The 11,866-nt window shown below is 47.5% G+C and overlaps 1 protein-coding gene across 1 annotated transcript; it reads left to right on the forward strand.

The window, feature by feature from the left end:
• Positions 1 to 2,270: 2,270 nt before the first annotated feature.
• Positions 2,271 to 9,704, forward strand: CXCL14 (C-X-C motif chemokine ligand 14). The gene is made up of 4 exons (XM_066560008.1): positions 2,271 to 2,584; positions 3,434 to 3,539; positions 7,942 to 8,052; positions 9,561 to 9,704. The coding sequence occupies exons 1-4, from the start codon at positions 2,521 to 2,523 to the stop codon at positions 9,574 to 9,576; spliced, it is 297 nt and encodes a 98-aa protein (XP_066416105.1). The 5' UTR covers positions 2,271 to 2,520; the 3' UTR covers positions 9,577 to 9,704.
• Positions 9,705 to 11,866: the final 2,162 nt, after the last annotated feature.

The raw sequence follows: 11,866 nt of genomic DNA on the forward strand, positions 1-11,866 counted from the left end.
CACACGGTGAGAGTCACCATATGTGTACACACACCTCAAATACATTCATTTCTACATGAAATTTGGAACTAAAACAGCAGTTTCCTTACTCCATACTTAATAAACTTGGCTCTTTCAGCATGAGAAGAGTCATAGAAGAAAATGGGATTCACTTGTGGAAAGCACGAGAATTTCCTTTAATTTGTTTCCAGCCTGTACATGAGTTCCCAGGTTTGGGGAAAGTTCAAATTGCCGTCAGCTAAAGCTGCACCCAAATTCTTATTAGCAGAGGGGGAGGGAAAAAGATTTTTCCTTACCATAGCTCTCCCTGAGGCTGTTCCTGCACACAGTGCAGAGAAAGCTGCAAGGAGGGAATTACCCTAAGATGCAGCAGGGAAGGATATCAGCTCTGGACGCGGGTGCTTTTCAGCCAATTCTCCCCCGTGCCCAATGAGCATCTTCACCACAGCTGATAGTATTCTGAAAAAAGCCTTTTACACTCTCCTTGGGGTTTTGTGAGTTTTTTTTTTTTTACATGTTTTTTGGTTTTTTTGTGTAAGAAATTGAGAATATATTTGAAAGGTTTGAACTGAGACCTTGCATACATCAGCTGCCTGTTTTCATCCCAGGCTCTGGAACAAACCTCTGTCTTGAATCCTATTGGCATTTAATAACCAAACCGTTCCTAGCAGGGCGCAGTGAGAGTCACTGGAGCTGGGCTAGAGTTGTGCAGCAAAAATACCAAAAGCACAACAGAAACTATATAATCCCTTCTCCCTCCTCTCCACTGCACCAGCAGCAGCCTCACAACCCCAAAACAGGTCTTTCACCCCAAAAGCTCCGTGCCACATCAGCCAGTGCCCCCAGCCTTGTCCCCGATGTGCAACCCCCGGCGCTCCCCCACGGCAGGCAGGGCAAAGGCAGGGCAAAGGCAGGGCAAAGGCAGGGCAAGGGCAGGGCAAAGGCAGGGCAAAGGCAGGGCAGGGCAGGGCAAAGGCAGGGCAAAGGCAGGGCAAAGGCAGGGCAAAGGCAGGGCAGAGTGGGCAGAGCGGGCAGGGCAGGGCGGGCAGTGCGAGAAGGCAGGACAGGGCAGGGCGGGCAGGACGGGCAGGGCAGAGCAGGCAGGGCAGGGCAGGCAGAGCAGAGCAGGCAGAGCGGGCAGGGCAGAGCAGGCAGAGCGGACAGTGCGAGCAGGCAGAGCAGGGCAGAGCGGAGAGGGTAGAGCAGGCAGGGCAGAGCGGGCAGGGCAGAGCGGGCGGGCTGTTCCCGGCATGTCGGCACGTCCCGCATGGGAGCCAGGGCCAGAAGGCTGCAGCTGCCTGCGCGCAACGTGCAGGCTGTGTGTGGTAGGGCTGTACTCGCAGCCTGCCAACACCCGGGCCGGGAACGCAGCGGGATGGCCGCTGCCAATGGGAGCCGGCAGGAACCGAGCCATGTGGGAAACTTAAAATGCAAGTGGAGCTGGGAGTGCGTGGCGAGTCCTCCCCGAGCGCTGCCCGGGCTGGCAGCGGGGCTGGCTTCGGGCGGCTCCAGTAACAGGGATGCGTGTGCGGGCGGGGAGCCGGGCAGCGGGGCTGGGAGCGGGGCCGCAGGGGCGCTTGGCTGCGGCGCGTTTGGAGCACACTGCTGTGAAGGCGATTAGACCCCACTCTGATCTCCACCCGTTTCATTTAGACAAAAATCTGGAATCTGGATTTGAAGATGCTCTTTTAGCTGTTTCTGAAATCAGAAACAGACTCTGCAAGGGAGGAGGAACATCTATTTACATCCATGAAGTTCCCGCGTGTTGCTACCCTGTTCTTCATGGAGCAGAATATCGTTCGAGTGTTCATTAAAGCAACAATAAACCGAGCTTATTTCCTAAAATCTTACACATGCTAAACACACCTAACAACGCTTTTAGGAATATTTTCCCCCATTTGATTCACTGAACTTTCCTTTAGATTTAGAAGCCTGCTAAAGCTAGAAAAATTAACATTTAAGTCAATCTGTGGCAAAAGGTGACAGCCTTCCCAGGTGAGAGTTCTCCAAATCTTATTTCCAAGGTGCATGGGAATTTCCGCGGAGCGCGGGCATCCCTGGAGCGCTCACAAGCGGATGGTTTCCAGCTAACAGCCCCATTCATACAAATGCACACATCACCCTCCCCAGCAACCCTCCGCTGATGGGGAAGGTCCCAGCTGGGCAGGGGCAGCAGCAGCCGCCCCACCGCCTGCGCTCCCCACGGGATGCTCGGGGCGGGGATGGGGGATGTTCCCCCCGGGGTGCCGGTCCCCCCCTCCCCGGCGGGCTGAGGAAGCGGAGGGAGCCGTGGAGTTGCTCTGCATATTAATGAGCCGGGAGCGAGGGCAGCGGGAAGCGCTTTAAAGGAGGAGAAGGCAGCGGCAGAGCGCAGGCAGCGCCGGCAGCCGCTCCGCCGGGAGCCGCTCCGCCGTCCCCTCCCTGGCCACCCAGCCCCGGGACAGCGGCATCGGGGCACGAAGCCCAGGCGAACACACACACCGACCCCCCGGCGTCTCCTCGGGTACCTGCTGTCTCACAATGAAGCTCCTGACAGCAGCTCTGCTCCTGCTCTTCATCGCGATGTGCTTAGCCAGCGCGGAAGGTAAAGCTCTGCTTATTCCCGTGTAAATCTCTTCTCCGGTAATTTGTGTTTGTGTCTTGATAGCCCTGGCTTGGGCTGAGCTATCCTTGCACGGTGGAAAGGTGTGATTTGTGGAATCTGTGAGTAAGGGAGCTGCAAGTTATGTAAAGGTGGAGGAGAGGTAAAATACAAGGGATGAAGTTGTGTCTTCATTTGTGTCTTCGGCGCAAGGCAAAGAACTCGCAGTGGGGCAGGTCGTGCCATGTTCCTCGTTATTCAGGAATAGATCCCAAGCATCTCCTTTGAAACTGAGCGTGGTTTTCAGGGCAATTAGAGCAGAGCTGGATGTGAGGTGGTGGCACAGTCTGCGTTTTCTGCTGTGCACAAAAATGATGGGTAAAAAATGCTCAGCTTTTGTCTGGCTATGACTGCACCAGCATCCATGCAAGGAGAAATGACTCAGTCCTACAAACTCCAAGTGAGACACGAGTGAATGAGAAAGTAGCCCAGACATGCACTTGCTTGCTCAGTTTAAAGCAAGTTCTGATTCTTTCATTTCCTTTTGTTAAATACAATTATATTTAATCACAGCAGGTGCACTTTAAAAAAATCTGCTATTTACAAAGTCCCAGAGCATATGTAGTGCTCTAAAATATATTTCCCAGAGAGTCACTACCTTTTCCTGGGATATACCAAAGGAAGAAAAAAAATCTCTTTTTAAGCCCAACAACATTAAAAAAATTCATCTTTTCCCAGCAAGGCTTGAAAGAGCAAACTGAAGTTTTCCTGGATGCACACAGGCTGGAGGGGAAGGGACGCTTGGTATGCAGGAAGCTTTGCAGGCGCATGAGAAAATGCTTTCTCTTGTAGGCGTGAAGTGCAAATGCTCAAGAAAAGGTCCTAAAATAAGATTCTCTAATGTACGGAAGCTGGAAATAAAACCGAGGTACCCATTTTGCGTGGAAGAGATGATTATGTAAGTTTTCCTTCATTTATTCCTTTCTGTTTCCCTGTCAGCTGAACTGCTTCACCTTATCTGCAAGTTCCTTCTTTGTTCTTTGTTTTCCTCATGCCCTGGCATGCTAATTCCTGGGCATAGTAATTTGCTGTATCAGATTAAAAAAAAAAAGGACAATTCTGACCAAAATCACAGGTATCATTTTTTGGCACAATTTTTTTTCTTTTTTTGTCAAATAAGTATTTCCAGAATGGGAAGCAGTAAAAAGACTATCATTAGTTCAAGCGAGAATAGGGGAAAATTCTACTCCAAGCTGCCTGATACAACACTCAGAATTATTTACTCAAGTTATTCTGAGCATGCAGAATAAACATGAGCAGTTTGGTCCGTGGTGGTTTCTGAAAGGAAGAGTTACCCCAGCCTGCATTGTACCAGAGGGATCTCCTTCACCTGCTGGGGTTATTCAGCATGTAATAAAATTCTTTTCATCACAGTGTCCCTGCAAGTCAGGACCAATGCTGATGTAAAATCTCAAGCTGATGTAGTGGGTAGCCAAGCTGAGGCAGGTACAGGGATTTTTTTACATAACTGGCTAAAAAAGGAGGGGGCTTTTACATCTTAAATATGGGTGGGTTTGGCTTTTTTCCTGACCTGTTTGGATATCATAAGATTCCCCCAACAAAGCACCATTCAGCCAGCACATGATGCAGCTGGGTGAGAGCCAGAAGGGCAGATAACCCAACAGGACTGCACCAAGCCCCCTGCCACCTAAGAGGGGGGAGAATTGTCCCAAGATCAGCCACAGCCCAGGACCCTAAGGACTGACTGGATCCAGCATGGTGCTCCCCCATGGAACCCTTGCCAGTGGCTGCCCAAGGGGATCTGTGCAGGCTGCACACCCCCCAGCACCCTGCAGTGCCCACAGGGCTGCCTCTGCCCATCCACCTGGCACAGATACCTCAGGAGAGACCATGGAGTGCCCACATGGAGCTGCCAGGCTCAGCACAGGGCTCCTGGAGAGGGAATGGAGATTCAAGCTTCCTCAGGCTTCCTGCAGAGCCAGAGCAGCGTCCCTAGGAGCAAGGCTGAACTCAGGGAACGACAGACCCACGTCTTTGAAGCCCAAACCTGCTGGTGGTGACCTGAACAGAGAAGTTCTTGCAGAGAACCCTGCCTGAGTCAGCTTGACTCTGTTTGCTTTGACCCTTCAATAGTAAAGTGATGTCACAGAGGGACACTAACTCTTGGCATCCCTCTCCAGTTATTTGCCCAAAAGCAGATGGTGACCAGGGGGTATGAAATATATCTCATTAATGTGACATTGTACTTCCAGTCAGAAATCAGGGAAAGCAAGAAAGCCCTGTAGGAGCAGTTGCTTTTCCAGCCTGACAGGGCAGATGTTGAGCAATACTATTCAAGGCTGAGGCTTGTCCAGGGTTTGCAGCAGCTGCTGGGACAGAACTGTCCCATCACTGTCTCATCACTGGGGGTGTCTGTGGGGCAAACCCACTGCCATCACCACCTTTCCAGCCCCCCTGATGCAGCCTGAACTCAGCATTGAAAGCACTGAAATTAATATTCTGGGAACCAATTTATCCGGGAGCCTCTGGACACGGCACAGAGGAGCTAAATTCCTGCAGCTGAGTTTTTGTTGCTGCAGTGATCATCCAAAACAAGTTGTCAAAGCTGCATCCCCTTCTGCCCTCCTTGAAAGCTTTCATATAGCAGAAACATGATATAAATTGTGTTGGAATGAGAAATAGGGGGTGCAGTTAGGGAGGTTGTGGCCATATCCCCCAGCAGAGCTGTGCCACAGGGTAAGAGACAGTTAAACTGAGGCCTCAGTCTAGTCAAAACCTATCAAGATTCATGGTACATCCAGCAGTAATTGTGTGTATCTGTTTCCTGGAATGAGGGGAAGCAGCAGAAAGTAGGAGGGAAGTTTAACTCCTTCTACTTGAAATGCTCTGAAACACCCCCACCCATGTTTTGCCCCATGCCAGAGTGTGGGGATGGGTCAGGCTGAGAAGAGCTGATGGGAAATGGGCTCACAGTAGTGCCTCTCTCCAGGGGCAGGAGAGGCAGCTCCACAGCAGCCTGGGATGAAAGGGCCAGAGCCAGGATCCCTGAGGTTCTGGAGACAGGATATGTATAGGCAGAGGTGCAGCCCCCCATCCCTGCAGATGAGATGTGTGGGGGCACAGGGTGCTGGGTCACAGATTGATTTGGGGTGTGTATCACAGCCCTGGAGGCAGGGACATGCTGGGGAGAGTTTTGGCACAGGGACACTCAGACACCAGGGTGAAGGCTGCAGCCACCAAGCCCTGGGCAGCAAAGGGACAAATCCCACTGCAGGAATCCTACTGGAGGTGTGGGTTCTGGTGCTTCATCCCTTCTCTACCTCTCTTGACCTCTTCTTGCAGCCCATCCAGGCAACTGCTCATTCAGGCAGAAGCTCCCACAGCACCTCTTAGGCACATTCCCCTACATTTGTCACACCAGCATCCCCAAAAGCAGGCCCAGGTCATCTTAGGGTGGCCAAACCTGCTGCCACCAAACCCTGCATCCATCAGGGACTGTCAGAGAATGGCAGAGGACCATGGGGCTGCCTTGGGAACATTTCTGCTGTCCATCCTCCAGAACAGAAGCAAAAAACCTGCATGTGATGTAAAGCAATTCATCTTAGCCTGAGGAAAGACCCTTTCACCTGAGAGGCAAAGCATGGATCTCCTCCTGCTGAGACTGCAGCCTGGTAAATCCAGAGTGTCCTTCGCTGCTTCTGGTGCAAATGCAGAGCTTGCAGCTTTTCAGAGGTGTTCCTGCTCCTCTCCTGCAGTTCAGCTTGTCCATCACTTTCTGGAAATATTCTCCATGGTCTGTCAGAAGAGAGAAATGAAAGCCAAGTGGATCAGCCAGTGCAGATGGCACAGCTGAGGTGGCTGCTGCATGGAGAAACCCTGCTCTGCCCTCAAATCCCTTAAAGCTCAAAGCTACAGGAAAACTCCCCTTCTGAAGCACACACTGCTCCCTAGGAGTTGGTAGAGAGCACCCTTAGAACAGAGTTAGTCCATAGTTTTGAGCACTGACCCTTCCCTTTCTGATACCTGCAACCATTAAAGGCTCTTCCACTGCTTTCCCATGCATTGGGGGAAAATCCACATCCTCCCAGAAAACAACCTGGAAATTACACCTTAATATTTTGTGACCTTAGCTGGAGATGAAGCAGAAAAGAGGAGCAGGGAGGAAGGTTAGTTGAATAGAAAAACCTGTTTGAACACCACGTAAAACCTTGAAATTGGAATTGTGGTGAGAGCCTCAGTTCAGTTCATGCAGGCAGCATGTTTTAATTTGTGAGGCACCAGGAGGGTGAGATGGGAAAGTCTGCAAGGCATTTTGTCTTCCTTTCTGAACCAAACCATAAAAGAAGCCCTCCAGTATACATAGGTATTTCTGGATTTCTGCCATCATTATACTCATGTCTCTAGCAGCATTTAATTAATTCCACTATGGGGTTTTTGTTAAACCAATGACTGGCTTTCCCCATTATAGATGGTGTTTCCAGAAAATTATTAATTCTAATACAAATTGCCATTGTGGGTTGTTTTTTGGATATTGTCTGGGGTTTTTTTAATGAGAAAACAAAAAAAACTGCTCAATTTTGAGCCCCAGAAGTGGGGTGGACTTGATGTTTCTGGAAAGCTGTCCTGTTGGGACCCAGATCCCTCATGTCACCTCAGCTGTGGCAGCCTCACTGAGCCCTCCAGGAGGGGACCTCAAATGATGAAAAGACTTTTGCCACGTTTTGTCTCTCAGCATGCTTGGTCCTGACAGTCAGGGGACACCAAAGTGGCAGGGAGAGCAGGATCAGGTGGTGATGAGAGGAGACTGAAGCCCCCAGGGCTAATGCTGGGGCTCAGGGCTTGGCTGCTGGGCACACGAGCACTCTGCCATGTGCAAGCATTTAAAATACTACAGAATTAAAGGGGAAACATTTAAAATAATCAGTTTATTTATAAATAATAAGATCAAGATAATAGGAAACATAATCAGATCAATGGAGCAGTTCTGATAATTTCTCTTGGATGAAGTATTGTTGAGTGTAATGGAGCTGTCTCCTCATGCAAAGTCCTTGTGGTTGCCTGAATGAGCCCAAATTAAATTAATTATGCTCAGAAGAAGATATCTAACACTTAGGCAGAGCAAACCCACTGATTAAAACCAGCAGGAACGTTTTCATCTGATACAACCTCAATGCCCTGCACTGAGGGCGAACAGCTACTCTGACCTTACCATGTAAACCCAAAATATCTGAGTTGATCTCTGTGCCATAAAGCACAGAGTGGAAAGCCCTGACCCTGTGTGGCTCGGGGTGGGAGCAGGGGTATTGCCACATCCCTGTGAGCTGTCCCTTGCCTTGCAGTGTGACACTGTGGACACGGGTGAGGGGGGAGCAGCAGCACTGCCTCAACCCCAAGCGCCAGAACACCGTGAGGCTGCTCAAGTGGTACCGGGTATGGAAGGAGAAAGGCAGGTGAGTCCCAGCTGGCTGCATGGGGGAGGCTCTTGGAGACAAGTCAGGCAACCAGCAGCGTTCAGGAACAGAAAAAACAGGAAAATGCACACGCTGGCAAATGCTCCATCCAGCACAGAGGATGCATTTCATTACCAAAATTACAATTTTAAATGGGTGTTCTTGATATTAATTATTTCCTGCCACACGCATTTCTTGCTTCTATTTTGGCATTAGGCTGTTCTGACTACAAATAGTAATTATTTTTGGTTAAAATATTCATCAGCTGATGTTCTCAGTTATGTACATACATTCACCTCCCTTCTACGGGTAAAAATCCAAGATGAAAAGCTAAACTACTTTCACACAGTCACGAGAAAAGCAGTCAGGAGAGGCAGAAAGGGGGAGCCCTGTCCCACAGTTCAATCACACCACCTCAGCCTCATCAATACTTGATGACGCGGGTATTTGCCAATTTTAACGAGCATAAACTTCCCAGAAAAATTATAATTTTCTGATAAAAATCTGACAGCTTCTCCTTTGTAGATAGGGTTGGGATTTTTTTCTAAGTCATAGGCAGAAGATAGAGAGTGAGAGATGAATTCCTGATGGCCAGTGGTGATGTCTGTCCCCATCTGTAATCAGGGGAGCAGCACAACTCCCGCCATGTGTCCAGCCACAGACAAGAAAGAATCTCCACGCACAGTACAGGCCCATCAAACCCTCATACTCCTCATTTGGTGGGGAATTAGCTCCCCAAAAGTGAGCTCAAGTAAGGCCAGGGAGCAGCAGGCTCCTCTCCCTGCAGCCCCAAGGTGCCTGGTGGTGCCTCAGGCCATGCCAGGGCACAGAAGCCCCTGGGCATCTCCCTGAATTCCTGCCAGCTCCCTGCCTCTGCTTCACAAACAGAGCACGTGGGGAAGCCCTGGCTATTGCATAACCACAGATTTACACTCTTCTTCTGTTTCTTTTTCTCTTTTTTTTTTTACATAAGGCCATCACAATGATGAAGGATTCTCAGCCCCAGGCTTGTGCCCTCAGGAAACACACAGACAGACAAGCCCATCAAGTTGTGCTGTCAGGAAATAATGTAGAAAAATTAAACAGAGTAATATGATTGCAAACAACAGATATTGTGAACATATTGTCTATATACAGCTCATGATAAGCTTCAACATTTGTATATGAGATAGGGATTTTCCAGCATTTAAAGTGAGTTAGTAGATGTGGATTTCTTCATGTTATTTACTCAGATAATTGTGGTAGAGTTTGTCACTCTCCACATGCCTCTAAGATGTGACAGTGTCAAAGTCCAACACTCCTCCCAGATCCTTTATGGATATAGGTAGCAATCTCGTGACTGCTGAAGTCAATAACTTACTTTCCAAATTACTCAGGCACAGGCTAAAAATCTGGGGTCTGGGGTTTTACTATTTTTGTGTCGTTATTTTTTATTATTGTTGCTATTTGAAATGGAGTTTTTAAATTCCTAGTTTAAACACCCTGCTCTTGGCTCTTCTTTTGTTTAGGGTTTATGAAGAATAAGAGGAAGTGGTACAAGGAATGGAGTGGACTCCCTCGGCTGGCATAGGACTGAGCTCTACAGAAGATTATTTCTCTCTCACAGACATAAGACACAAATTCTATATTATTATAAAGCACTTTTTACCAAGGGTCAGTTTTTACATTTTATAGCCGTGTGCAAAAGGCTTCCAGATTTCACAAGCATCTGTTGCACTTCTGATTTCATACCCGTCTGCTCCATACTGAAATTAGGAAAACACCTGCTTTTCGTTTTAAAGAAGTTCTTTTGGGAGTTTTTGGTTTTAATTATGATTCATTCATACTTCACTATGATGGCAATCGAGCTTTATAAGCTCACTAGGCAAACAGAACTGTTTGTGATGTGTTGTACAGCCATGGCCCTCACCCCTGGCAGTGGCCTGGGGATGCTGCTCGTGTTTGCAGCCTCCACCTCAGCCAGGCAGAGCAGGGACCAAAGACGAGTTTGCTGGGGAAGATGCCACGAAAATGCTGTGGCTGCACCTGCAGAAGTGAGGGAAGATGCCACGAAAATGCTGTGGCTGCACCTGCAGAAGTGAGGTCCCTCAGCACCTCGTCAAGTGAGCGTGAGCATCACTTGTGTACCTCTTCTTTAATGGACTCGAGGTCCTGCTGCAAGGCAAAGCATCCTGTATCTCCCTTCTAACCTCTCATGCATTAGAAAGCATTTCTAACTCATTTTTATTACTAAGAAAATGTGTATTTTTTTTCCACCTGAAGCACTTAAAGGAAGTTAGTGGCTTCAGTACTGAGACATCTTAAGCTTCAAGACTATTGTGTATGTTTTCCTAGATTTGTAGCAACAACAACAAAAAAAAGCCTTTAAAAGGTACCTTTTTATGAAAAATATGATAGGGCAAACATATAAATACGTATGTATGTTTTAGTCACAATACAACATATTCATTATTTTGAATGTAATACTTCAATGTTAAGCAGTGCATTCCTCTTTTTAATATAACAAAACTACCTTTTCATTTGTAAATACACTATAGGAAGTCTCCCTATATTATCTCACTGTATAATGTTCTGTACTGCTAAATTATCATATGCTATTTAAATGTTTGAAATATTTAGGAAGTTGCATGCAGATTTCATATTTCTTTCTAAGACAAATGAAAAAAGTAATAAAAAAACTATTTAAAAAAAATTTCACAGCTGTTTGTAAATTTCCTTAAGCCACCAGGGAACTCCTGCCACTTTCAATCACTTGGTAGCTGAATTGGTTTGGGGGGGGAAATAGTAGATCAGAGAAGCTGATTAGAGATTGGATATCTTGATGACACTGGAATTAGAAAACACTATTCCAGCACAGTTTACTTCCCTTTCTCATTTTAGGATTTGGACTTTAGCCAAACACTGAGGAATGCTGTGACATAAAGAAGGACGATGCCATTTGCCTGTAACCACTGGTCTAGTGTTGTGTTAAGTAAACATAAATCAACAACTTCAGTTCATAGAAAACCACATAAAAAGTGATTTGGATGAAATCTGGGTTAGATTAGGGACAGTCATACAGCAAAAGTCAGGCCACAAAAACCTGTGAGCCACCACCTCCTCTTCCTGCCCAGTTTCTGCCCTCGCCCACCCAAGTGCAAGCACTACATCCTCCCCAGATGAAAGGAAGGCAACAGCTTGGGATGGCAAAGCCAGCAAGAGTTTAAACACATGAAAAGCTCCTGGTGCTCCCTGAACAGCCCTGCTGGCCTTCCTGCCTGCTCCCAGCTGGGCTAGGGCAGCTGCACACGGGGCTGCTCCTGGCATCAGCACGAACTCAGCGACAGCAACCCCGTCCTGCAGAGCCAGGGCAATGCCTGGCCTCAGCTCAAGGGCTTCCTTTAGTTCAGAGAGACAAAATAGGGAAAAAAATAAACATACTATATATGTGTGTGTGTATATATATATATATATATATATATATATATATATATATATATATATAGCCTAAATTACTGAGATAAGAACCTGGCAGAGCTGGAGGAGAAAGAAGATTTCAAAGTAGTTTCCTATTCTGCAAAAGAACGAAGATCAAGTTTCACATATCTATGAATAAAATTCTTGAGAAATATCCCAGGGTATTAAAGAAGTTAAATCTCTGGGGATATCAACCACAGGGAGCTGTTTCTGGCTGAGTATCTGAACCCAATCTCTGGGCAAACCCAGACCCATGATTGAGCCAAGCCACCCCTCTCCTTTCTTGAGAAAGAACATTTTAACAAAACCAGTAGTTTTTCCTTGACAAGATTTGATTTCAACATTCTGGAAGACTTCA

The sequence above is a fragment of the Molothrus aeneus genome, chromosome 15, assembly GCF_037042795.1.
Source record: "Molothrus aeneus isolate 106 chromosome 15, BPBGC_Maene_1.0, whole genome shotgun sequence".
In the NCBI taxonomy this organism is placed as follows: domain Eukaryota; kingdom Metazoa; phylum Chordata; class Aves; order Passeriformes; family Icteridae; genus Molothrus; species Molothrus aeneus.

Excerpts from the sequence above, each read along its gene's own strand:
- CXCL14 (XM_066560008.1), top strand. The coding sequence starts at position 2,521 with ATGAAGCTCCTGACAGCAGCTCTGCTCCTGCTCTTCATCGCGATGTGC. Across the intron at positions 2,585-3,433 it reads GTGCTTAGCCAGCGCGGAAG|GCGTGAAGTGCAAATGCTCA; the intron begins GTAAAGCTCTGC and ends TTTCTCTTGTAG. Across the intron at positions 3,540-7,941 it reads TGCGTGGAAGAGATGATTAT|TGTGACACTGTGGACACGGG; the intron begins GTAAGTTTTCCT and ends CTTGCCTTGCAG.